Here is a 27,513-nt window from a genome sequence, read left to right as displayed (position 1 = left end):
GTGTCCACATCACCAACAAACTAACATGGTCCAAGCACACCAAGACAGTCGTGAAGAGGGAACGACAAAACCTATTCCACCTAAGAAGACTGAAAAGATTTGGCATAGGTCCTCAGATCCTCAAAAGGTTCTACAGCTGCACCATCGAGAGCATCCTGACTGGTTGCATCACTGCCTGGTATGGCAACTGCTCGGCCTCCGACCGCAAGGCACTACAGAGGGTAGTGCGTACGGCCCAGTACATGACTGGGGCCAAGCTTCCTGCCATCCAGGACCTCTATACCAGGCGGTGTCAGAGGAAGGCCCTAAAAATTGCCAAAGACTCCAGCCACTCTAGTCATAGATTGTTCTCTCTGTTACCGCATGGCAAGCGGTACCGGAGCGCCAAGTCTAGGTCCAAGTGGCTTCTAAACAGCTTCTACCCCCAAGCCATAAGACTCCTGAACATCTAATCAAATGGCTACCCAGACTATTTGCATTGCCCCCACCCCCTCTTTTATGCTGCTGCTACTCTCTGTTTATTATCTATGCATAGTCACTTTAATAACTCAATTACCTCAATAACATATTACCTCAATTACCTCGACTAACTGGTGCCCCCGCACATTGACTCGGTACCGGTACAACTTGTATATAGCCTCGCTATTGTTATTTTTACTGCTGCTCTTTAATTATTTGTTACTTTTATTTCTTATTATTTTATATTGTATTTTTTGTGATTTTTCTTGGTATTCTTTCTTAAAACTGCATTGTTGGTTAAGGGCTTGTAAGTAAGCATTTCACTGTAAGGTCTACACCTGTTGTTTTCGGCGCATGTGACAAAGAAAATTTGATTTGAATTCCTTTGACCTCATGGCTTGGTTTTTTCTCTGACATGCAAGTTCGAGTCTCATAGCAAAGGGTCTGAATACTTATGTAAATAAGGTATTTCTGTTTTTGATTTTTTATAAATGTGCAAACATTTCTAAAAACCCGTTTTTGCTTAATCATTATGGGGTATTGTGTGTAGATTGCTGAGGATTTGTTTTTATTTAATCAATTTTAGAATAAGGCTGTAACGTAACAAAATATGGAAAAGGTCAAGGGGTCTGAATACTTTCCGAAGGCACTGTAAGTCACTTGCTCTGACTTCAGATTGTAGGTGAGTGTGAACTAGGGCTGTTACAGTGACCGCATTACCGCCACACCGGTAGTCACGAGTCATGACAGCAGTCAAATTCCACTTGACGGTCACGGTAACTAGACTTCTCCAAAACTGCTCTCTGATGGTCATTAGTAGCCTATCAAACTTGCTAACGGTCAGTCGCTAATGGTCGGTACTCAGCACTCTATTGTCCCACTAATCACTCTGACATCAATGCAAATGCATTAGAAAATCTAATCAAACACTTCATGAGAGCTCTGGCATTCAGAGTTTGAGCAAAACAGGATCACATGTTGCGCAGTGAGAGCCAGCTCCTCATAGCTGGTTGATGCATGGAATGAAATAAGTGTTTCTATAAGCCCATGTTGCGCAACATTTCTATATGTCATGCTAAGCAATTGCGTGAGAAAATAGTTTTGATGGCCTCTATTAAAAAGAGGATGATCCCATCAGGTTTCTATAGGCTAGGCCTAATATATTTATTTCTCAACTTTTCTAAAATTAAGCACATTGCTTCGCTTTACAACTGGAGTAGCCTACCTGGCAGGTAGGAAAATTAACCGCGGGAAAAGCGTCCTCCATTCGCTATTCAAGTGCATAGGATGACAGGTATTTTTTTTACCCTGCCCCTGTTCCGACAGCTGCATGATAATGGACCATTCTAAATCAAATGCTTGTCAGACTGAATGAGAGACTGATGAAGTGTGTGTGTGATAGTGTAGGCTATATTAAATGGATTTATTAGACTTTTAAAAAAATGTAGATGTTCCAAAGGTCCACATCAGTGGCTTGTAGGCTATGCGTGGAAACCGGAGATGCTAAACGTGTATATGTTAATTAACGGTCAATTACCGTCAGACCGGCAGTTATTTGTATGTCAATCACCGGCTGACAGAATTTCATGACCGCCACAGCCCTAGTGTGAACAGGTGTGACTCTGGTTTGTGCCCTCACCTCATTGGTGACCAGGGTGAGGATGCGGTCTAGATCCTCCACCAGCTGCTTGAAGGTGGGCCGATGGGAGGAAATGGCATGCCAACAGTCTTTCATCATCATGTACCTGAGAGAGAGAGAGAGGTTAACAAAAGTATTATATTATATATTTCCAAAGTACATGCCTTGTCACCCATTAAACAGACTGCTGCTCTTCTCTAAAACACTGTCAAAGTGGGTGAGATGATTAAGACTAATTTCTCTGAGCCTAGGTGTCCAGGTATGAACCAGACAATCCAAACACCAAGCTATGCAGGTTCTATTTCTCTGTACTCTCTAACGTTCAAGGCTGATGGACGCCAATGCCAATCCTATCCTAGGTCTGTCTGTCTGTCTCCACTGTGGGCTTCACTGTTTCCATTACAGTGTGAGAATATTAGGCCCTACATTCACGGTGCAGGCCATGACACTGTTTTCTGTGTGACTGGAGAGGGCCCATTGTGAATGAGGACATTGATACAGACCCAGGCCAGCTGTGTAGGGTCATGGATCTGATGTTTATGTTTATGTGTGTGTGTGTGCACATTTGTGTGCGTGTGTGTGTGTGCCTGCCTGCGTGCATGCGTATGTGTGTGAGATAAAAATACAATCATACAGCTCGTTGGTGCAGTTGCCAGGCTTGTCCATGCGATGGCCCTCTTTCAGCAGCTTGAAGAGCTCCTCTACGGGGATGCCGGGGTACGGAGAACCCCCCAGGGTGAAGATCTCCCACATTAGCACCCCAAATGACCAGCTGGGAAGAAAAACATACACACTAGAGTTCTCAATTTCGGGTTCGGGGCCTGTGTTTTCAAGAATTGTTTAATGGCCGGGACATGCCGTGCCATGTATTTATATATATTTTTTACAGTGCCTGTGTGAATGGCACACTTTATCTCTCTCTCCTCCCTGTCAGCTGCAGGCACAGGCTGTCGTGTGCATTGCGCTATCCGGGGTGCTGAAGCTGCTATCTAATTAGTTATTCATTTGTTTCTTACTTGTTTCTCTGACTGAAAAGTTACCGAAATCCCTCATTTCTTGAGACTGCAAAAACATTCCCTATTCGCTAAATGTGCTATGCTCTGTTCACGTGACACATGCATGCACCTGTTAGGCCATTGGCCGGCCTATAGCTAATAATATCCAGAACATTTATATAATTATTCAAGACTCCATTTGTTATTTTATTGACGTGTTCTTCTGTTGTGTTCTGTTCTGTTGTATTAATATAATACTCAGGCCATAGCCAAATTAGCCAGAACATTTAATTTGTTAGTTCATTTTCAAAATAAAAAGCTTGTACTTAATAATAATAACGATACAAATAATCTTAAGAAGAAGAAGAAGGAGAAAGTGGGTAAACTGAGCGCTGTGTGTGTGCCACTGCCAAACAGGTGTTAGATTAAACAGTGTAAACAACACCTAACAAATTATAAGAAATCCCAGAGATTGTTCTAATGAAAAAAAAAATGTATTAGCCTACAAAGATTAAACACAGTCGCATTCCTACAATTGCTGTCATGTTGCGGTTTATCTGTTTAATTATCTGCATCAGCTACTCTTCCTGGGGTCCAGCAAAATTAAAGCAGTTATACAATTTAAAAAACATTACAATACATTCACAGATTTCACAACACACTGTGTGCCCTCAGGCCCCTACTCCACCACTAGCACATATCTACAATACAAAATCCATGTGTACGTGTGTGTATAGTGCGTATGTTATCGTGTGTGTGTATGCATGTGTCTGTGCCTATGTTTGTGTTGCTTCACAGTCCCCGCTGTTCCATAAGGTGTATTTTTATCTGTTTTTTAAATCTATTTTTACTGCTTGCATCATTTACTTGATGTGGAATAGAGTTCCATGTAGTCATGGCTCTATGTAGTACTGTGCGGCTCCCATAGTCTGTTCTGTACTTGGGGACTGTGAAGAGACCTCTGGTGGCATGTCTTGTGGGGTATGCATGGGTGTCCGAGCTGTGCGCCAGTAGTTCAAACAGACAGCTCATTGCATTCAACATGTCAATTCCTCTTTGAGCCAGGAGAGATTGACATGCATATTATTAATGTTAGCTCTCCAGGGGCCAGCCATGCTGCCCTATTCTGAGCCATTTGCAATTTTCCTATGTCCCTTTTTGTGGCACCTGACCACACGACTTAACAGTAGTCCAGGTGCGACAAAACTAGAGCCTGTAGGACCTGCCTTGTTGATAGTGCTGTGAAGAAGGTAGAGCAGCGCTTTATTATGGACAGACTTCTCCCCATTTTAGCTACTGTTGTATCAATATGTTTTGACCATGACAGTTTACAATCCAGGGTTACTCCAAGCAATTTAGTCACCTAAACTTGCTCAATTTCCACATTATTTTTTACAAAATTTAGTTGAGGTTTAGGGTTCAGTGAATGATTTGCCCCAAATACAATGCTTTTCGTTTTTATCAATATTTAGGACTAACTTATTCCTTACCACCCACTCTGAAACTAACTTCAGCTCTTTGTTAAGCGTTGCAGTCATTTCAGTCGCTGTAGTAGCTGACGTGTATAGTGTTGAGTCATCCGCATACATAGACACACTGGCCAGTGGCATGTCATTAGTAAAGATTGAAAAAAGTAAGGGGCCTAGACAGCTGCCCTGGGGAAATTCTGATTCTACCTGGATTATGTTGTAGAGGCTTCCATTAAAGAACACCCTCTGTGTTCTGTTAGACAGGTAACTTTTTGCGTTCTTTCTTTTTAAGAATGTACCAAATAGTTGATTAGGCCACACCTAATGTTTTTGCTATCTCTCTGATGGGTTTGTTTTGATTTTCAGCCTGCTTCACTGGCAGGGACAGCTCTTTAGACTTCATATTGAGGGTTAACAGCAACAGATTCCAAATGCAAATGCCACACTTGAAATCAACTCTAGACCTTTTATCTGCTTCCTTGTAAATGAACTAATGAGGGAATAACACACACCTGGCCATGGAACAGCTGAGCAGCCAATTGTCCAATTACTTTTGGTCCCTTAAAACAGGGGGGACCACATATAAAAAGTGCTGTAATTCCTACACCGTTCATTCTTTAATTTCAACTCCAATATGCTGTGGTAGACAACTAAAATAATAATAACTTGGTCAATGTCCAAATATTTATGGACCTGACTGTACTTTTGCTTCCCTCCAGGCCTGAGGCACACACTTTCTATTAGGCTTAAATTGAAAATATGGCAAATAGGAGTGGCAATATCGTCCGCTATTATCCTCAGTAATTTTCCATACAAGTTGTCAGACCCCGGTGGCTTGTCATTGTTGATAGACAACAATCATTTGTTCACCTCTTCCACACTCACTTTACGGAATTCAAAATTACAATGCTTGTCTTTCAGAATTTGGTCAGATATACTTGGATGTGTAATGTCAGCATTTGTTGCTGGCATGTCATGCCTAAATTTGCTAATCTTGCCAATGAAAAAAATAATTGAAGTCAGTTTTGTGATGAATGATCTGATTCAATGAATGATGGAGCTGAGTTTGCCTTTTTCCTCTTTATGTCATTTATCTTTGTTTCATAGTGTAGTTTCTTCTTCTTTTTATTCAGTTTAGTCACATCATTTCTCAATTTGCAATACGTTTGCCAATCGGTTGTGCAGCTAGACTTATTTGCCATTCCTTTTGCCTCATCCCTCTCAACCATACCATTTTAAAATTCCTAATCAATCCACTGGGATTTAACAGTTTTTACAGTCATTTTCTTAATGGGTGCATGCTTATTAGTAACTGGAATAAGCAATTTCATAAATGTGTCAAGTGCAGTGTCTGTTTGCTCCTCATTACACACCACGGACAAACAAATATTCTTTACATCAACAACATAGGAATCACTACAAAACTTATTGTATCTCTTATAAACTATATTAAGCCCAGCCTTTGGAACTTTGGTTTTCCTAGATATGGCTACTATATTGTGATCACTACATCCGATGGATCTGGATACTGCTTTCAAGCTAATTTCTGCAGCATTAGCAAAGATGTGATCAATACATGTTGATGATTTCATTCCTGTGCTGTTTGTAACTACCCTGGAAGGTTGACTGATACCCTGAACCAGGTTGCAGGCACTGGTTACAGTTTGAAGCTTTTTCTTGAGTGGGCAGCTTGATGAAAGCCAGTCAATATTTAAATCAACCAGAAAATATACCTCTCTGTTGATATCACATTCATTATCAAGCATTTCACACGTTATCCAGATACTGACTGTTAGCACTCGGTGGTCTATAGCAGCTTCCCACCAGAATGGGCTTTAGGTGAGGCAGATGAACCTGTAGCCATATTACTTCAACAGTATTTAACATGACATCCTCTCTAAGCTTTACAGGAATGTGGTTCTGAATATAAACAGCAACACCTCCACCTTAGGCATTTCTGTACTTTCTGTAAATGTTATAACCTTGTATTGCTACCACTGTATCATCAAAGGTATTATCTAAGTGAGTTTCAGAGATAGTCAGAATATGAATGTCGTCTGTTACTAGAACATTTTTGATTTCATGAACCTTGTTTCTTAAGCTACATATGTTAACGTGGGCTATTTTTAACACTTTTCTTCTGGGATGCTTACTTGTTTTCCTTGCTTTACTGGGAAGTTTAGCAGAAGTAAATATTATCATGTTATTTATGTTAGTGCAGGTTTAGCTACACACAGTGGACTTCCTACTAGGGCACACCGCCTTGGTGCTAACAGTATAAATCTGGTTCATAGGCACATGATTACTGCATACAATAGCTGTAGGAGCAGCAGAGGCATTCAGGACAGTTAGAGGGACATAAATTAGGTTACTTACATTGTGTCTACCAACGCCCCTGGTATAATGTACATTTGCTGAAGCATTATGACAACTTAGCGTCACAATGGTAGGGATTAACTGAGCTGGGCTTGGGTCATTGATAAGTCATTGTCTCAATGCAGCCTTATTATACTGTGAAAGGATCCAGGAACCCAAATGATTTGGGTGGATCCCATCCTCCTTATAAGAAGTGTTTTATTTCCAAAAAGTAGCGAAATTGTCAACAAAAGTTACACCCATTGAGCTGCAATAATCACGTAGCCAGTTGTGAAGAGAGAGAATCCTGCTAAAGCGTTCAATGCCACGATTCAGAGAGGGCACAGGGCCAGATAAGATGGGTCTTTTATTAGTGTCTAGTAGAGAGTCAATCAGCTCTTTAAAATCCAGTTTCAACTGTTCAGAGCTGCTCTTCATAATGTCATTATAACCCACATGGACTATGATAGAATCGATCGCCATGTCCTGATGTACTACATTCAGGAGCAGCTTAGTAATGTCATTTACTCGAGCTCCGGGATAGGACATTGTTTTTGCACCAGGAACGGTCACATTTCTTACCATGGAGCTGCCCAAAATCACAGTTGAGGAAATCCGCCCACTCCCACGCTTCACAGGATTCAGAGAACCCTTTATGGATGGGCGAGAGGCAGGATAACTTGAGCCTGTTGCTCCCGGCACAGGCCTCCGACAGATGGAGAAGCCCTGCTCGATCCAGAGCAGGGACGGAAGGTTGCCGACGTCGACTTCGAAATCGTAGGAGTAGGCACTGCGGCTGCAAACACAGGTACCCCCAGCGACGAAGGTGCAGGAAGATCAGGCTACAGGATGGCGAAACTATTCGTTGTTTGTATCCGCTCCGGGCCTCTCGTTGGGAGTGTTAACTGCTTTGCGGGAGGCCGCTGTCTTTGGCTTCCACCGCTCGTGACATGCGACCATCGTTGATTGCCATGCTCCTCTTGCTGTGCTCCTTCGACTCCGCTATCATATGGGGGAGCTCCAGGCAACACCGGCCATTCGGATAACGACAAACGACAAGGCGGAGATGCATCCAACAAGCACGAATGCCGTCCAGCCACCGGCGTAGAAAATGTAAACTTTTCACTCTGCATTTTCCCCAGTTTCTTACGTAGGCTGGCGACCTGCGTAATCAAGGCTGCCACCTCAAGCCTTAATCCTCAGCAAGCAAACAATTGCAGCATTGGAACTCTGAGTGATCCGGTTTGTCCCGAAAGAAAGCATAGTAGATACAGCTCCTACAGCGCTGGAACCGTTCCTTTATTTCTCCAGACAAAGAGGGCTCCATTGCATAACTAATCTGGGACTAACTTTGTTAGCTTGATGGCTAGCAGTTTAGCGGCTCTGTCAAGCAGGCTGTTAAGCTGGATTCCGGGACAAGAAATAGCGGTCCTAGCTGTTAAAAGCTAACCACGTCACGGAATCCATGCAAAAACAAGTTCGGTATTTATATTTAACAAATATTGGTTATGTTTTAGTCAAAAATAACAACCAAGTTTTTCCAGCATACAGTGTTCAGCTGCGCACTCTGATGATGTCACTGTGTGATGACGCGGCCAAGCAACTTGTCATGTGCCTTTTACTGAGGAGTTGCTTCCGTCTGGCCACTCTACCATAAAGGCCTGATTGGTGGAGTGCTGCAGAGATGGTTGTCCTTCTGGAAGGTTTTCCCATCTCCACAGAGGAACTCTAGAGCTCTGTCAGAGTGACCATCGGGTTCTTGGTCATCTCCCTAACCAAGGCCCTTCTCTCCCTCCAAACTTCTTCCATTTAAAAATGATGGAGGCCACTGTGTTCCTGGGGACCTTCAAGGCTGCAGAATTGTTTTGGTACCCTTCCCAAGATCTGTGCCTCGACACAATCCTGTCTCGGAGCTCTACGGACAATTCCTTCGACCTCATGGCTTGGTTTTTGCACTGTCAACTGTGGGACCTTATATAGACAGGTGTGTGCCTTTCCAAATGTCCAATCAATTGAATTTACCACAGGTGGACTCCAATCAAGTTGTAGAAACATCTCAAGGATGATCAATAGAAACAGGATGCACCTGAGCTCAATTTCGAGTCTCATAGCAAAACGTCTGAATACTTATGTAAATAAGGTTTAAATATATATATATTTCATTTTTGTATTTGCTTCAACAGAGTACTGACAAAAGGGTCTGAATACTTATGTAAATGTGATATTTAAGTTTTATATTTTTTATGCATTTGCAAACATTTCTAAAAAACTGTTTTCACTTTGTCATTATGGGGTATTGATTAAAATAATTTTATCCATTTTAGAATAAGGCTGTAAAGTAACAGAATTTGGAAAAACGGAAGGGGTCTGAATACTTTCCGAATGCACTGTATGTATGTGAGTGTGTATAGAGTCAGTGCAAGATAGGGTCAATGCAGATAGTCCGGGTAACCATTGAATTAACTATTTAACAGTGTTATGGCTTGGGGGTAGAAGCTGTCTCGGAGCCTGTTGATCCGAGAACCGATGCTCCGGTACCACTTGCCGGACGGTAGCAGAATGAACAGTCTATGGCTTGGGTGGCTGAAGTCTTAGGCAATTTTTCGGGCATTCCTCTGACATCGCCTCAAAATGTCCTGGATGGCAGGGAGCTCGGCCACAGTGATGTACTGGGCCGTCGGCACCACACTCTGTAGAGCTTTGCGGTCGAGAGCGGTGCATTTGCCATACCAAGCAATGGCGTAGATGTAGAACTTTTTAAGGATCGAAGGGCCCATTTACAATCTTTTCAGCCTCCTGAGGGGGAAGAGGCGCTGTTGTGCCCTCTTCACGACTGTGCGGGTGTGTGTGGACCATTTTAAGTCCTTAGTGATGTAAAGAGGCGCTGTTGTGCCCTCTTCACGACTATGCGGGTGTGTGTGGACCATTGCCGTCGGTGATCAGGCCTACCACTTTCGTGTAGTCAGCTAACTTGGTGGTGTTGGGAGTAGTGCGTGGGCACGCAGTCATGGTTGAACAGGGAGTACGGGGGGGACTAAAGGTGTCAGCATGTTCGTATACCCCTCAAAAGACCTTCGCTTGAACAACGAGAAAAAAGCTGAAGGGGCTTAGACTTCGACTCCGAACTTTGGCTTGCCTCCAGAAAAAAATGTGTTTGCCCGAACAGCTGGAAAAAAACCTCAACGAAGTCCAAGACTAACAAAAACGTCCTAAAATGTCGTCATAATATATGCACAAACTCTTCCGAACTGTTTCGGCTGGGAAGCATGCGGACGCCTTAAGCACACACCCCTGAGGGGCCCCGGTGTTGAGGGTCAGCGTGGCGGAGGTGTTGTTGCCTACCCTCACCAACTGGGGCGGCCCGTCAGGAAGTCCAGGATCCAGTTGCAGAGAGAGGTTTTGGTGATGAGCTTGGGTGAGCTGTAGCAGGGTGTAACTATCAATGCCCTCGTTCTGCCCTCCCTCTGGTAGCCCGCACAACCCCGCGGCACCGACCCACTCCTACAGCTGGTGGGCAGTGCCAAGCTGGCCCTGCTGGCATCAAAGACGCCATTTGTCCTGATACTGGACAGTCACAGTGTCACACTGGCCCCCATTGTCCAGTCACCAGTCAGAGTGACACACCAAAACAAACAGTGAACTGGACCACCCACTCAGAGATAACAAGGCTAACAGTATATATTACTATTATGTAACGGATGACTGTATTAATAGCTAGTTCACTTCTACTGTACATTGTCACTGTACTGTACAGTGTCCGGTCATTATTACATCGCTCATTTAAAGCATCAATAATACCCTGATATTGACATTCATCAATAGCATGTTGTATCGACACAAGATACACAAGATCAATGTTTCCCCTAAATGAATTTAGCAGCAGAATAAATCCTAGGGGAAAGATACACTGAAAACAGTCAACACTTCCATGGAATGGCATATCTCAACAAAAAAATCAATGAATCATCATGGCAGTGTGTGTGTTGGGAGCAACAAAGAGTGTATTATAGCACACGCAGGGAAAGGCGGTACACAAACACACACACACACACAGAGCTACACGCCTATGTTAGTGACCCAAAGAGGCCACGGCATGACACAAAGACTGTGGGTATCTCTCCATCCATGTGTTGACATAACCGCCCTGAATTAGTTCTCTCCTATCTCTCTCCACATCTCTCCGTTTGTTTACATACGCCTCTGCTCCATTCAATGGCACTTTGTGTCCATCGCTCACCTCGCATCCATTGGCCCATGTAGATATACACAAACTAACAGATTATCTCTCTCACACACACACACACACACACACACACACACACACACACACACACACACACACACACAAACACACACACACACACAGCAAGTGACCTGATATCCAACCATGCCATAGCTAGTGTTTATACAAAGGCTGCATCGTAGTGAAAGGCCAAAACCAACCAAAACACACAAAGGTAGTTTACAACAGGGGAATGGGGGGGTGAGGCTGATCTGTTAACTAGCCTAAATGGCTCAAATCAGTGCTCACTATTAGATGGTTGGGCATTTTCCTCTGTAACATTCTTGTCTGAGCGTCAATCTGACTCATATTACACTTATATTTTAAGCACTTACATACAGCGCATACATACTGTATTTATGGTATTGACAAACAACAATTTGTATATGAATTGTAAAAAGGAGATCATACATCAGACCATGAATCAAAATATCACCATAAACCAGTCAGTCTAAAAGGGCTGGAGTCTGGAGCTAAAAGGTTGTACACTCGGGGGGGTATTACGTAATCCAAATGAGACATCCTCAACCCTCCACACACACACGCACGCACACACGCACACCACCCAGCCCCACCACCCACACTGCCGTAGCATAGCCTACCCATGGTGCCCTTTTCCTAGGTTAGTGGACCAACTCTGTGGCCAACTGGCAGATAAACAGGTTACCTTTCCCCTATCTCAGCCTGCCTCCTAAACCTACACTACCTACAGTCCCCTGGGTCCATTTGTCAAAACAACATATATATATATATTCATTGAATCTGATGTCATGTTATGGATCGGTTTTTGCCCAAGGTGTGATTCCGAATCGGGGAATTGGCTACTCTTTTTGTTCTTCTGTTTCCTTTTTTAGAGCAAGTACTACTTGAAAGAGATGAGGAAAGGAGGAAAGATGGGTCTGCTGCCATTCACATACGAGATGAATAAAAACGGAGAGGGGGAAAATGGGGATTATTTTGTTAACGGAAAAGGCCCCCGAAAAAGATGACCCACATGTTCAAAGAATGAAGACTCAAGACTGAGAGACGAGTGTGTGCAGAATGGGGGGAAGGTGAGAGAGGAGAAAAAGGAGGCCTAATTTGGAGGTTGGGGGCGCGGTGGTATTGTTGCGTTCAGATATGTGTGAAGGACTTGAAGGAGGCCTAGGGGAGACTTCCGTGCAGGGCAGGGGGAGGTGGACTCTGGCCCCTTTCCAGAGGCTTTGAAGACAGGCAGATTAGTAACACAGCATTGGCTGCAAGTCTAGCGTGAAACTTTCATTTTCGCCACAGACCGGCCGGTACACAACCCACCCGCCAAAAAATACCCCCGCACCCCCTAACTCTACCACAATCAAAACACCTCACTGACCTCCTGTACCCGTTCCCCCACCACCATCCCACCCTCTTACCCCCTCGGTCTCGCTGCAAAACAATTTGCATCACAGAGCTACAGACAGTTTGTAGGCCAGGGTCGTGTTAATTAGGGCACACAATGGCAAGTGTTTTGCAACTGAAAACGAATATAAATATAAATGTAATAAAAGTTTGTTATTGTACAAGTCTAGCTATTCCCTCCCTGTTTTAATCGGTTTTCTTGCGTTTGGTGCCTAATGAACACAGTCTAGGCTGAGTTCCTGCTTTTAATGAAATTACGTTAACCCAATGTGGAATAGACGTTGACTTGACAACTGTGCCCAGTGGGCTGTATGTGTGTGAGAGAGAGTAAAAACAAGGTACAGTACTTACACATCGCTCTGGTGAGTGTACACACGGTCGAAGAGCGCCTCAGGAGCCATCCACTTCACCGGGAGACGACCCTGAGGACAAACCCACACAGGTCAGAGGTCAATAGGTCACAGGGTTGAAAAAGTTACAGTTAGATATCTATGCACAAACAGACATCCTCTGGGGTATTTCATGACCAATATTTCTTCGCCAATCGTGCACTCTTCCAGGTTCCTGGTATTCCCAGGAATCTCATTAGATCTGGGAATTGGATTATAATTTTTATTAGGATACCCATTTGCTGATGCCATAATGTCAGCTAATCTTCCTGGGGTTCAACACAGAACTAAAAAGTCATTACAAACAATTACATTTTACATTAAGACATTACAAACATTTAACAAGTAGATATTACAGACAATGAAAATACCTTACAGGTAATACATTTAACATTCAGTGGGATTAGTATCTGTCCAGTCATATGGTCGATCACATTAGATGTTATTTTATTGTTTTCTTGAAGTTGGATTTACTTTTTGCCTGAGAAATGTGATTTGGTAAAGAATTCCATTCAGTGATGGCTCTGTATATTACTCTAGATTTTAGGAAATTTGTCCTTGGTCTGGGGGGTATAAGATTAATTTGCCTGTCTGGTTTGGTGGTTATGTTCGTTACTTGTATACACTAGTCAGACAAAAAAATACTTTGGTTTCTTGAAAATTACTACATTCCCCCAAATAAATCTTTCAACGGGAAGCCATGAGAGATTAAGATGCATTCGGTTGACATTCATACGGTTAGAGCAATGAAGAGCTAATCTGGCAGCACTGTTTTGAGCAAGTTTTTTTTGCAGCAGATGACCATATGACTGGACAGTACTCTAGGTGTGATAGAATCAAAGCTTGAATTCCCTGATTAAGAGTACTGGATGTTACATACTCAGAACATTTTCTTGTTATAGCAATGCCCCTTCCCATTTGAATTACAAATGTTATCTATATGTTCAGACCAGGAGAGAACTGTGTCCAATGTGACATCAAGTAGTTTGGTCTTATTAACTTGTTCCACAGGCAACCCATCCATCGACAAGTTTAACTGAGGGTCACCAGCAAGCATATATCTTGGACCAAATACAATGCATTTTGTTTTAGAAATAGTCAACACCAATTTGTTTATGTTAACCCTCTCAGACACTTTTCTTAGTTCTTTGTTCAGTACATTTGTTAACTCATTATATGCTGATGCAGCGCTATACAGTGTAGAGTCATCAGCATACATAACCACTCTTGCTTTATTCATTACTGAGGGTACAGTAAATCATTAGTAAAGAAGTGGGCCTAGGCAGCTAACTTGAGGAACACCACAGTGTAAATATTTACTGTTACCATTTACTGTTACTGTTACCGAAAAGCTACCATTAAATAACACTTTTTGACTTCTCTTGGATAGATCTCTTGGATAGATCTCTTGGATAGAGCAGCAGACATAAAACCATAACATTTGAGTTTACCTAGCAACAGTTCATGATGAATTACATAAAAAGCAGCACTAAAGTCTAACAACACTGCACCCACTAACTTCCTGTCATCCTGTCATCTGTCATAGCCCCCCCCCACTCACTGCAGCGTTAGCTAGAACTTTGTGGAATAACACAAATCTACGAAAAATATAAACGTTCTGTCACAGAAAAAATACTAAATTCGGGAAGTCCAATCTATTGTGAGGTTCACAATTGTACCTTTTCTGAGATCTCTGCCAAGCAAGGAGGAAAGGAGCCAACCTAATCCCACCTCCCAGTCCCATTTTTACCTTGCAACCCCATTGGACATAATTTCACCTGCCAATCAACATTGTCCATCTTCCCTCTCTGACTGTAGGCTACATCCCTCGTTGCATGTTGTCAGATCATTACGGCAAAATATATCTACTAAAATGAGAGGGAAAGACTAGTGAGTGTGCAACATAATGTCCACTTCATAGGATGACACATATGGGCTAAAAGGCACATTTATATAACAAATGTTTAATTAAATTGTAACTTTCCTACAGTAGCCAGCTGACAGCGAACATATCCATGTAAATTAATTTCTGTTGCTGATATCATCAGCCTAGGTACTGATGCATGCATCTATTGAAATGTGATTTATGCTCATTGTCCAAGTTTTCATTGGGGTAGATCAAATATGCTATTATTACATTTATTATTAGCCTACATTTACATTTTCAAATCGGTAGAATAATGACAATAATTTACAAAAGTATGCAGGGGATTTCGTTTGCAAGGTCAAATTGCCTTCCTCGAGTGAGCAAGAGAAAGTGATAATGTAGGCTAGATCTGTCTGCTGCCTTTTTGGCGTCATTACGCTGAACCATCAGATTTCTCAGCTCATCATCAATCCATGGGGCACTGTTTGACTTTACAGTGGGTTTTCTTAATGGGGCATGCTCATCAACAATATGCATAAATAATTTCATAAACACACTTAATTCCATTTCAGGATCATCTTCAGTATACACTTTTAGCCATTGAACATCCTTAATCTCATCCACAAATTAATCCTGATTGAACCCCTTGTAGGTCCTTCGGTAGACTACCTTAGGGCAAGCCTTGGGTATTTAGTTTTTTCTTGTAAGTGCAACCAAGTTATGATCACTATAACCCAGTGCCACTGATATAGCTTTTGAGCAATGCTCAGCAGTAAACATATGATCAATTCAGGTCGATGATGTGGTACCAGACCTATTTGTGAACGTTGTGGTTGGTAGTGTCATAACTTGGGTCAAGTTGCCACAAAATAAGAAGCTTTTTCCTCAGAGGACAGGTGGTAGTAAACCAGTCAATCTTCAAATCACCTAAAACATATATTTTCCTGTTTTCATCAGATACTTTATCCAGCATTTCACAAATTACATCAAGCTATACCTGTAACCACAGAGCCTCTATTTCACTCAGCGTTAAGTCATTGCGTCTCTCCCTGTAGGCTTTACAGACGCTCCCCACCCCTTGGCTGCAACCCTTCTAATTTAGTGTACCCTGCACGCTCAACCCATGTGAAATTCCGGGTCTCTGGCAGCGTTTGGAACTGCCAATCTGCGGTCAAGAACGCTGAGTTCATCTCAGCCTATGCTGCCCTTCAGTCCCTCGACTTTTTGGCCCTGACGGAGACATGGATCACCCCAGAGAACACTGCTACTCCAGCTGCTTTTTCTTCATCTGACTATGTTTTCCCTCATAGTCCGAGAGCATCTGGTCGTCGTGGTGGTGGCACAGGTCTACTCATTTCTCCTAAGTGGAGATTTTCTCTTTTCTCCCTCTCTCACCTGTCCATCTCCTCATTTGAATTCCATGCTGTCACTTGTCCACTCAAGCTTAACATTATTGTAATCTATCGCCCACCAGGTGCCCTTGGAGAGTTCCTCAATGAGAATGACACCTTGATAAACTAATTTCCTGACAATGGCTCACCGCTCTTCGTACTTGGCGACTTCAACCTCCCGACGCCTTCTTTCCAACTCTCTCTTTCCCCTCCTTGCCTCTTTTGACCTCACCCTTTCCCAATCCCCTCCAACTCACAAGGCAGGCAATACGCTTGACCTCATCTTTACTAGAGGCTGCTCGCCGACTAATCTCACTGCAACACCCCTACAGGTCTCTGATCACCACTTTGTTTCCTTTTCTGTCTTCCAACTCTAATCACTCAGCCCCTACCCAGATGGTCATGCACCGTCACAATCTTTGCTCTCTCTCTCCCACTACTCTCTCTTCTTCTATCCTATCATCTCTCCCTTCTGCTAAATCCTTCTCCCTCCTGTCTCCTGAGTCTGCCTCTTCGACCCTACTCTCCTCCCTTTCCACATCCTATGACTCACACTGTCCCCTTTCCTCCCGGCCGGCTTTGCCCTACCCTCCTGCTCCGTGGCTGAGTGACACATTGCGAGCTTACAGAACAGGGCTGCGGGAAGCTGAGTGAAAACAGAGGAAAACTAAACTTCCGGAGGACCTATCATCCTTTCACTCCCTCCTTTCTACCTTCTCTTCCACTGTATCCATTGCTAAAGCCACTTTCTATCACTCTAAATTTCAAGCTTCTGCCTAACCTTAGGAAACTCTTTTCCACTTTCTCCTCCCTCCTCCAACCTCCTCCCCCTCCCTCTCTACACACCAAGTCATTCAGCTCCATCATATCCTCACATGGTCTCTCCTATCATTGCTATGTGGATGACACTACTTTTCTCCTTCCCCCTTCTGACACCCAGGTGGCGACACACATCTCTGCGTGTCTGGCAGATATCTCAACCCTGGATGACGGCCCACCACCTCAACCTCAACCTCGACAAGATGGAACTGCTCTTCCTCCCGGGGAAGGCCTGCCCGCTCAAAGACCTCTCCATCACGGTTGACAACTCCACAGTGTCGCCTTTCCAGAGTGCAAAGAACCTTGGCATGACCCTGGACAACACCTTGTCGTTCTCTGCAAACATCAAAGCAGTAACCCACTCCTGCAGGTTCATGCTCTACAACATCCGTAGAGTACGACCCTCACACAGGAAGTGGCGCTGGTCCTAATCCAGGCACTTGTCCTCTCCCGTCTGGACTACTGCAACTCGCTGTTGGCTGGGCTCCCTGCTTGTGCCATCAAACCCCTGCAACTTATCCAGAATGCTGCAGCCTCGCCTGGTTTTCAACCTTCCCAAGTTCTCTCATGTCACCCCGCTCCTCCGCACACTCCACTGGCTTCCAGTCGAAGCTCGCATCCACTTCAAGGCCATGGCGCTTACCTACAGAACAGCAACAGCTTTCTTATGATGAATGCACGTTCCAGCTCAACCTTTCTGTGGTCCAGTTGTAGATTTTCCAAAAGCAACTTACGAACTTTGTCTCTGATTCGGCCCATGTTTTGGCTTGACTTTCCTGGATACCATCTATTACAAGATTATTTCGCCTTGATTGACCCGCCAGGTAATCAGCTTTCCCAGGTGGGAGGCTCTCACAGACGGTGCTGATATCCGTCTTCATAGCAGAACCGTCATGATGATGATTAACATTAGATCTGCCCCTACCTTTTTAATATGCCTTCTGAAATAAAAGACTCCTTTCTCTTAGACTACATCCTCATTATCACCACCATCACCCCCATTGTCTATGGCCCATGCTGTTGTGGGTGGTTGTTTTCAACTAGGTTAGATTCTCAGAATTATAGTACGTGTAATGAAAAAGCAGCCATGCGTACTAAACGAGGATGGGCAGGCTGTGCTGTGCACTACAGTGGGAATGGGATGAATGCTACTGGGGATCTACTATGGAGATGACAAGCACTCTGTTGCTCTCCGTCTCTTTCAGTATCTTTCTCTCTTGGGCTGTTTGGACAAGTGGCTAGGGAAGTGAAGGAACAAGAGAGGAGGCACAGAGCCACTCTATAAGCACTGCATTTACTGATGGCCTGGGAACCTCCAGTCTCTGCCAAGATTGAGAAGGAAGGAGGGAGGGTGGTGTTAACTCCAAATGACACAACTAGGTTCCAGTTTAACAACGTTTACTTTGGTGTTGCACGGTATACCGAAACTTCGGTACTTATTAAATACTAGAACACAAATAATGGTTCGGTACTAGAAGTTTTGGTACTTTTGGTACTTTGGTCAAATGTGTCTCACGTCATTGATGGATTGAGTCTGTCTAGTAATTTGTCTGAATCTTCTCAAGGGGGCAGTAGTAAGCTAGCCATGTTTGCGCTTGCAGCTGACACAGTGCGAGCCACTTTTGAGAAGCAAGCGAGAGGAGAGAGAAAATGCCATGGCTACTTCTAAAGAAAATATCATACTGTACATCCATGCCCGCAGCTTGTTGACAAAACTGGCTCCAGAAGCGAACTATAGGAATAATTTGCTTACAGAGCAAATGAGGGCCAGCCCACTGAAACAACTAAGCAAAGGTGTTACAAAGCAGTGCAAGGGAGGTTTAGTTCCAAAACAATGTAGCATTGTAACATTCTACTAGCAACTAAATTTGAATTATTTGTAAGTGTCAATGACATGAACATATTAATACAAAACTGTTTTAAGTGAACCATTAGCTTTTGTCTGAAGCCGAAAAATACAGGAAATTCTCAATCTAATTTGCAATCTGTGATTGCTTCATTCATTTTTTGACGATTAAATTATTTACACACACCCATTGATTCTTAAAGAATATAACTTACAGTGCATTCCGAAATTATTCAGACCCCTTCCCCTTTCCACATTTTGTACGTTAAAGCCTCATTCTAAAATGGATTAAATAAAATTAAAATAAAAACATGACACCATTTGTCATTATGGGGTATTGTGTGTAGATTGATGAGGGAAAAAAACGATTTAATCTATTTTAGAATAAGGCTGTAATGTAACAAAATGTGGAAAAAGTCAAGGGGTCTGAATACTTTACGAATGCACTGTATATAATAAATGCCATCGTGAGCTTAGTCCAATTGTCATACCCCATCAGAACCCCAAATATATGCTTGTTCTACTCAATTGTTTTTAAACAATGTAATTTTAAACAAATACTGTTTAACTTCTGAATATGGTTAAACATATTTTTTTCTTTCATAGCTCTACCGATTTAATTTGAGTGGTTACATTTCACCATCCCCAACTCATCAGCTTTTTACCAAAACAGTGGTCCCATTCTAAATCTTCGTCATACTTCCTATTAGGTGGGACTTGCGATGCAAAAGTCCCGAGTTTAAATCTTCATCATACTTCCAGGGTGGGGGGGTTCTACTAAGCTACATGGAATTGTTTTAAGAAGTTCATATCAAGGATAATTTTGCTATTTGATTTTGAATTGGAAGACCCCTTGAAGTATAAAAAAATAATTTGATGAAAAAAAAAGTGGCCTTACTGCTATTAGCCCATACAAACGCATTGAATAACAGATTCACTGAGAGATATAAGAAAGATCAGGAAACATATATTTTTTACATGTATTTAACCCCTTATTTTTTAAACAAAATATCTAATTCTGATAAAAAGTGACAGCTGTTTAATTAACCGCAACAACATTTTCTGTAACTTTTTTTATAAACAACTGAAATGTTGAACACTTCTTCAACAAGTTAGACAAAAAGTTAGAGAGTATGACATCTTCGCCTCCTTCTCTGCTATTCAAATCTGTTCGCAGAACAAAAATATCCGCTACGGATCTAATGACACAGCTGTTTCAGTACCTGCATTACCACATTTCCCCCCCTCTGTTTCCAAACAACTGCTGTTTTGACCACTCCCGCAGACAAAAACAGTGCGTATGAAATCTCTCTACTTCTTCGCTTTTCAAAACTGAAAAAATAGTAAGAATAGCTTCTACCAATCAATAGATAGTGCTGTTTTAGTAACCCATCAACTGCTCTCTTTCTAGATGCAGTAAGTCATGTCAGAAGCTAGCAGATTCATTATTTACCAACAACAGCTGTTAATTCCAATAAAACGACATTACGTTTTGAAGTTCACTTTCCTTGCTTTGTCTAACAACACTATAATGAATTTAGCAAATACGTTTTGTGGGTCAGATTTAGAGCCGTGGCGGTCATGACATTGTGTCAGCCGGTTATTGTCATGCAAAAGAATGCGGTCTCACGGTAATTGACCGTTAATTAACATAAACACGTTTAGCATCTCCAGGCCTCCACGCAAACAAGCTGCTGATGCACGCCTTTGGAACATCTACATTAAAAAAAGTATAATAAATCAATTTAATATACACCATCACAATAAATCCATTATATTTTAGGCAGGTCTAAAGAAACATTATGATATGAAGAAAATGTATTTCAGAAGAACAGAATATGAGTTGGCCTACTGTATGTTATCTGGCTATGCGCCATGCCATTGGCTGTAGGCTTGTTCAAGTCCAATGCCATTATTTTACATTATATAGAAAGGATATTTTTCACATTCCGGAGCGAGTGGGCATATGAAGTGGCTATGTTGAGTGTAAAAGTGATCATTTGAAACAGGTCCTATACGCTGAATTTAGAGTTATTTGCCAACTTTAGTTGTGAATGATACAAACCTTAGAATGTCGTAGAAATCAAAACATATATGGGCTGCATGATAAGACTATAGGCTATTGATGATTTGAGAAAGTCGCAAAAAACGTGCGCCCTGTTCCTTGCCTCCGGCTACACACGCTGTTCTCTCATCAAGTGATCATATTTTCCCCCATCAGACTATTCTCAATTGAATCCTTTCTTTATTAATATGTAAAAATAGTTTTGATTTAGAATGGCCCATTATCAAATGGGCAGGGGGAAAAAGACATGTCATCCGTATGCACTCGAATAGCGAATGGAGGCCGCTTTTCCGCCGGTTCGTATTTCAATCATGCGGGTAGGCTACTCTGGTTATTTCACTCCATGCATCAACCACTGAGGAGCATGCAGCCTCTTGCCCAAACTCTGTATGCTATGGGCTCTCCAACCCTGTCCCTGCTGCTACCCAGTTCTTAATCTGGGAAACCAAGTGAAATCTGTTCGGGAACATCAATAGTATCATGTTTTCACAATAAAACATATTTAATTAAACCGTTGACAGCCCCTATCTCTGTGCGCACAGGAAAGGAATGAAGGAAAGAGGAGGAGGAGATGGAAACGCACAGTGGTGAGATATTCTGTAGTGAAAGGTAATGTGTCAAATACAAATTGTAGGCTAACTCTGTAAACCGCCCTGCACACTCAATGAACCAACAGCATCACCTAGGCCTATACATCGTCTCCCAGACTCATTGATAGAACGTTTGGAGCGTAGCATAAGGTAACCAGTCCATCAAGTATGCATAATAATACAGTCCACACTCAAATGCGATTACTAGAATTAATAGAACCAATTATGAACCAAAGACCTCTTAAATCAGTTTATTTTTCTGCTGTGCGTAACATGCGGTAGGCTATGTATTGTATAACCGCACAACCATTATTTTAATTCAGGGTATTTTCCGGGCTTGGGCTCATATATAGGCCTATGGGTATGCTTAAGCTCTAATATGCGTATGGGTGTTTTGACTTAATCATCACCCTAGAAAGCGCTGTCCATTTCGTTGTGTTAAGCTTTGAAACAACATCCACAAAGACCATGTTTTCCACTCAGTTTCAACCTGTTGTTGAACTTCTTTCTTCAAATTGATTTTAAAAGCAAGATACTGTATTTTCTTTTTTTTTACCCCCTTTGTCTCCCCACGCCAAAATCATTGTCATGTGGTTAATCAAAATTCTATGCAAATCTAAATGAAAATAATACAAACCTAAAAAGTAACTTCTATTGCCAATGCCAACTACATAAAAATTGCCTACATAAAGCCAACGAATAAAAATATCCTGATAAAAAGAAGTATCCTATAAATCACATTGGCTACACATGGCCTGTCTGCAATGAACTTGAAACATTGTGTCAACTATTAACTTGGGACCGGCCTGACGCTTGCGCTAGCTTACTTGCAACATTGTATAAAATATTCTGGGCCCTCAGAGTTTCCCGCGCCAGTGAGCTCAGGAAAGACACAGCTGTAGGCTATTTGCACAAGGGATAAGAAGCAGTGCTTGATTTGGGCAGGAGCTCACCGTGGGCTGAGTACCGGCACCTCACATTTTCTACTGCTTGAGCTCCTGTTCCTCTTATAGAATATTAGCGCAAAAGTATTGTGGAGCTCCTGCACCTAAATATAAACAGTACCAGCACCCAAAATGAGTATCGGAACCTATTTCAGTCCAAGTCAAGCACTGATAAGAAGTAAGTAGGCCTATTTTATGACGTTTTCCACTGGATCAGAGCATGACATTTTTCACTTTCACGCCGAGTGGTTATCGAAAGGGAGAGAGCTGGTAAGATTTTTCTAATACATTGAGGAACTATTGTATATTTCAATGGATGTAAAAACAGACTTTGTTTGCTTGCTGTTTGTGTTGAAGAAAACATTACTTTGAGAAGCTCCACAGGTCATTAGTGGTGGTGCGTTAAGCCAATCAGAAATTCTATCAGATCCCCAAATGAGCACATTTATAGGCCTACATTGTACATGTGCAGGCCAGGTAGCCTATAGGCCTACTTCTATGAGTGTGCGTCCTTACTCAAACAAAAGATAATGACTAAAATGGATTGAAATAAACCGAAACGTGTTTCTCACAAGTGTAGCATAAGAATTAACAGTAAATGTACTACTAGTGATATACTGGATATAATGGAGAATTGATATACGCAAACTATTCGCACAATGAAGTTTAGAAACAATGAATGTGCATTGTGCATCTGGGCACATGGTCACTCCAACAACTGCATTGGCCATGCAGCATTTACGGTGATATAGCCTCAGCAAAAGTCAGGGCATTCATGCGTCTTGCGCTTCGCGGAGCAGTGCAGAGCTGTTGTCAAGGAAGTGAGTTTGTGTTTCTACAGGATGTACTGCCCCCACCTACCATCAACCAATCATGCCAATGCGGAGCTATACAGAGCCTTCCATAATGTTACAACATTTGGGAGGCGCATGGCGATGCGGTACAGAGCTCGATTTGGCCTCTGCATGCCTCTGGAGGCGCCGCAATTGCGTCACACCCTCCATATGGAGCCTCCGACCACATTTTCAGATCAAGCATAAATTGGCTTTTAGTCTAGGCCTCCGCAATGGATTAGTTTACTGAGATGGGCACAAATATATATATATTTGTTACTGCTCGACTAAAACAATCTCAGTCAACCAACAGCCTAAGGACCAAACAATAGACCAGTCGACTAATTGGGGTCAGCCCTAAAGAATACATTAGCATAACATCCCCAAACCAACTTTCTCATCTTCAGGCTATCCTAAATAAAAAAATATTTAAAACTTTTAGCAACTATAATGATAGATATTTGCATACATTTGCATAGAATAACTCACCAACAGTAACAATTTAACCGTTCAAGCTAGAGGCAACAAACCAACTTTCATTCTCAGGCTATCCTAACTTCAAATTCTTAAACTTTGATAAACTATAACGATACAAATGTACATACATTTGCATAAATAACCCACCAACAGTAACTCTTGAACCGTTCAAGCTAGAGACACATTTTACATTTTAGTCATTTAGCAGACGCTCTTATCCAGAGCGACTTACAGTTAGTGAGTGCATACATATATTTTTTTTAATTTTTCATACCCCCCGTGGGAATCGAACCCACAACCCCATGCTCTACCAACTGAGCTACATCCCTGCCGGCCATTCCCTCCCTTACCCTGGACAACAATGGGCCAATTGTGTGCCGCTCCAAGTGTCAGACACCAAATCAACGTTCACATGTTCAGGCTATCCTAACTTCAAAATCTTAAAACTTTTATGAACTATAATTATATACATTTGCATTACATAATTTAAAAAAAATTATAATAATCCCACTTTATAACACAACAAAATGTGGAAAAAGTCAAGGGGTGTGAATATTTCCTGAAGGCACTGTAGCAAAATAAGTGAGCTAGATTTTGTTTGTGTACTGCCATATGTCGATAACATAGCTATGTTTGTCACTGGTATGGGCTAGTAGAATCCTAGCCAGCTAGATGGCAAGCTAAAACCGGGGAGTGGGGAGAGAGAATTCACTTTCTGTTTCATCTGCTGCTGGCTTGCAAATGTTCACTCAAATTTGTATTTCCACATTTAATTAGATTTTTATTCTATAAAGATTGTAATTTTGTCAATATATTATATTGTAGAAAAATCCTCACAGTCGTTGTTCAGAGTAAAAAGTGAAGTGCCACTTACAGCTTACCCTGTACAGTACGCTACAGGCAATACATGTATGTTCCTCCACCGTGTGAGTCATAGAAATTACAATCTTACGTTCGGGGCTTTCCGGCAGTCTTCGTGGATTTCATATGCAGAGAGCATACATTGTACAATTGTCAACTAAGAAATAATCTTTCACATTAGAACCCAGTATATGAGTTCATATACAGCACCAACTACATACATTTCTGTTAGGGTCCATTATCTGCTACCTGAATTTAACTGGAATTGACCCGAAACTCTGTCACATACACCCCCTCACAACACCACAGAACACTAACTAACACACAGCATAACATTTGCCCCCCCCCCAAGGACTCACGTTAGTTGTCTTTTTATAGTAATCAATGTTGTGGACATCCCTGGCCAGGCCAAAGTCTGCAATCTTCATGAAGTTGCTCTCTGTGACCAGGACGTTCCTCGCTGCTAGATCTCTATGTATACACTGGATGGAGAGAAGGAGATACAATAGGAGAAGAAGGGGAGAAAAATAGGAAAAATGTGAAGAAGAAGACAGTGGTAATTGTGAAAGGGCAGGGGTGGATGGAGAGAAGGAGATAAAAATATATGGAAAAAGGAGAGAAAAACAGAAAAGAGGGGAAAAAGAGAAGAAAACATTAGAAAGATTGGGAAAAGGAGAAGAGAACATGATAATACTGTGCAAATAGACACATTCAAAATACAAAAATAGATACAAGCTATGCTAATAAATGCTTTTATACTGATAAGTGTAATGACCCAAAAACACACATTTAACTAAAGTAACACACGCTACCTAATATACCATGACGACATTGCACATGCATGAGAAACAAGCCTGAATCTGAAAATGATTTCTGACCCTTTGTTATACATGGTAGAAGTTGTTTGTGTGCCTAGGTGTGCATGTGTGTCTGTGCATGTGTGTCTCTGTGCATGACTGTGTGCCAGAGTGTGTGTGTGTGTGTGTATGCGTGTGTGTGTACTGTGTGATTGTATGCTTTAGCCTCTGTCAGATTCCTCTGGTGAGAGGGAGCGTGATGGAGTGTTTGGCTAACGTGCCCATTCCCCGTTGTGAAAATTATATTCTTCAGTTGTCTGCACAGAGAGGCTTTGTGTGATCGAGAGAGACAATGCTGGGATTTGGACAGTGGGCTAGAGATGTGTTTTTAGGAGACAATATTCCCACAATGATAAACACACACTTTTTTACACAACCACCCTGGTTAAAGCCCTATCACAAAGGCCCAGTGCAATGTCACGGAAGTCTGTCTACCTAGCAGAATGGTGAGAATGAACATGGTGAGAATGAACACAAGAAATTTGATCATATTACTCCAGTGCTAGCTTCCCTACACTGGCTTCCTGTTAAGGCAAGGGCTGATTTCAAGGTTTTACTGTTAACCTATAAAGCGTTACATGGGCTTGCTCCTACCTATCTTTCCGAGTTGGTCCTGCCGTACATACCAATACGTACGCTACGGTCACAAGACGCAGGCCTCCTAATTGTCCCTAGAATTTCTAAGCAAACAGCGGGAGGCAGGGCTTTCTCCTATAGATCTCCATTTTTATGGAACAGTCTGCCTACCCATGTGAGAGACGCAGACTCGGTCTCAACCTTTAAGTCTTTACTGAAGACTTATCTCTTCAGTAGGTCATATGATTGAGTGTAGTCTGGCCCAGGAGTGTGAAGGTGAACGGAAAGGCTGGAGCAACGAACAGCCCTTGCTGTCTCTGCCAGGCCGGTTCCCCTCTCCACTGGGGTTCTCTGCCTCTAACCCTGTTGCAGGGGCTGAGTCACTGGCCTGCTGGTGCTCTTTCATGCCGTCCCTGGGAGGGGTGCGTCACTTGAGTGGGTTGAGTTACTGACGTGATCTTCCTGTCTGGGTTGGCGCCCCCCCCCCCCTTGGTTTGTGCTGTGGTGGAGACCTCTGTGGGCTATACTCGGCCTTGTCTCAGGATTGTAAGTTGGTGGTTGGGGATATCCCTCTAGTGGTGCGGGGGCTGTGCTTTGGCGGAGTGGGTGGGGTTATATCCTTCCTGTTTGGCCCTGTCCGGGGGTTTCTTCGGATGGGGCCACAGTGTCTCCGGACCGCTCCTGTCTCAGCCTCCAGTATTTATGCTGCAGTAGTTTATGTGTCGGGGGGCTGGGGTTAGTTGGTTATACCTGGAGTACTTCTCCTGTCTTATCCAGTGTCCTGTGTGAATTTAAGTATGCTCTCTCTAATTCTCTCGTTCTCTCTTTCTCTCTGAGAACCTGAGCCCTAGGACCATACGTCAGGACTACCGGGCATGATGACACCCTGCTGCCCCCAGTCCGCCTGGCCTTGCTGCTATTCCAGTTTCAACTGTTCTGCCTGCGGCTACGAAACCCCTACCTGTCCCAGACCTGCTGTTTTCAACTCTAAATGATCGGCTATGAAAAGCCAACTGAGAGACCTGAGCCCTAGGACCATACGTCGGGACTACCGGCCGTGGTGACTCCTTGCTATCCCCAGTCCGCCTGGCCTTGCTGCTATTCCAGTTTAAACTGTTCTGCCTGCGGTTATGGAACCCCTACCTGTCCCAGACCTGCTGTTTTAAACTCTAATGATCGGCTATGAAAAGCCAACTGAGATTTATTCCTGATTATTATTTGACCATGCTTGTCACTTATGAACATTTTTGAACATCTTGGCATGGTTCTGTTATAATCTCCACCCGGCACAGCCAGAAGAGGACTGGCCACCCCTCATAGCCTGGTTCCTCTCTAGGTTTCTTCCTAGGTTTTGCCTTTCTAGGGAGTTTTTCCTAGCCACCGTGCTTCTACACCTGCATTACTAGCTGTTTGGGGTTTTAG

The 27,513-nt window shown here is 42.7% G+C and overlaps 1 protein-coding gene across 7 annotated transcripts in view; it reads right to left on the bottom strand.

Moving 5' to 3' along the window:
* LOC311110577 (fibroblast growth factor receptor 2-like) overlaps positions 1–27,513 on the bottom strand; it is a 109,663-nt gene that overhangs the window by 3,561 nt on the left and 78,589 nt on the right. For all 7 annotated transcript variants that reach the window (XM_084153094.1, XM_084153090.1, XM_084153091.1 and 4 more), the window contains 4 exons: positions 25,018–25,140; positions 12,928–12,998; positions 2,733–2,870; positions 2,099–2,204 (listed from right to left, as the gene is read on the bottom strand). In XM_084153094.1, coding sequence (XP_084009220.1) covers positions 2,099–2,204; positions 2,733–2,870; positions 12,928–12,998; positions 25,018–25,140 — 438 coding nt within the window. The remainder of the gene's footprint in view (positions 1–2,098; positions 2,205–2,732; positions 2,871–12,927; positions 12,999–25,017; positions 25,141–27,513) is intronic.

The sequence above is a fragment of the Coregonus lavaretus genome, assembly GCF_964263955.1.
Source record: "Coregonus lavaretus genome assembly, chromosome: 36".
NCBI lineage: Eukaryota > Metazoa > Chordata > Actinopteri > Salmoniformes > Salmonidae > Coregonus > Coregonus lavaretus.
This window is presented reverse-complemented; position numbering and strand designations above follow the sequence as displayed.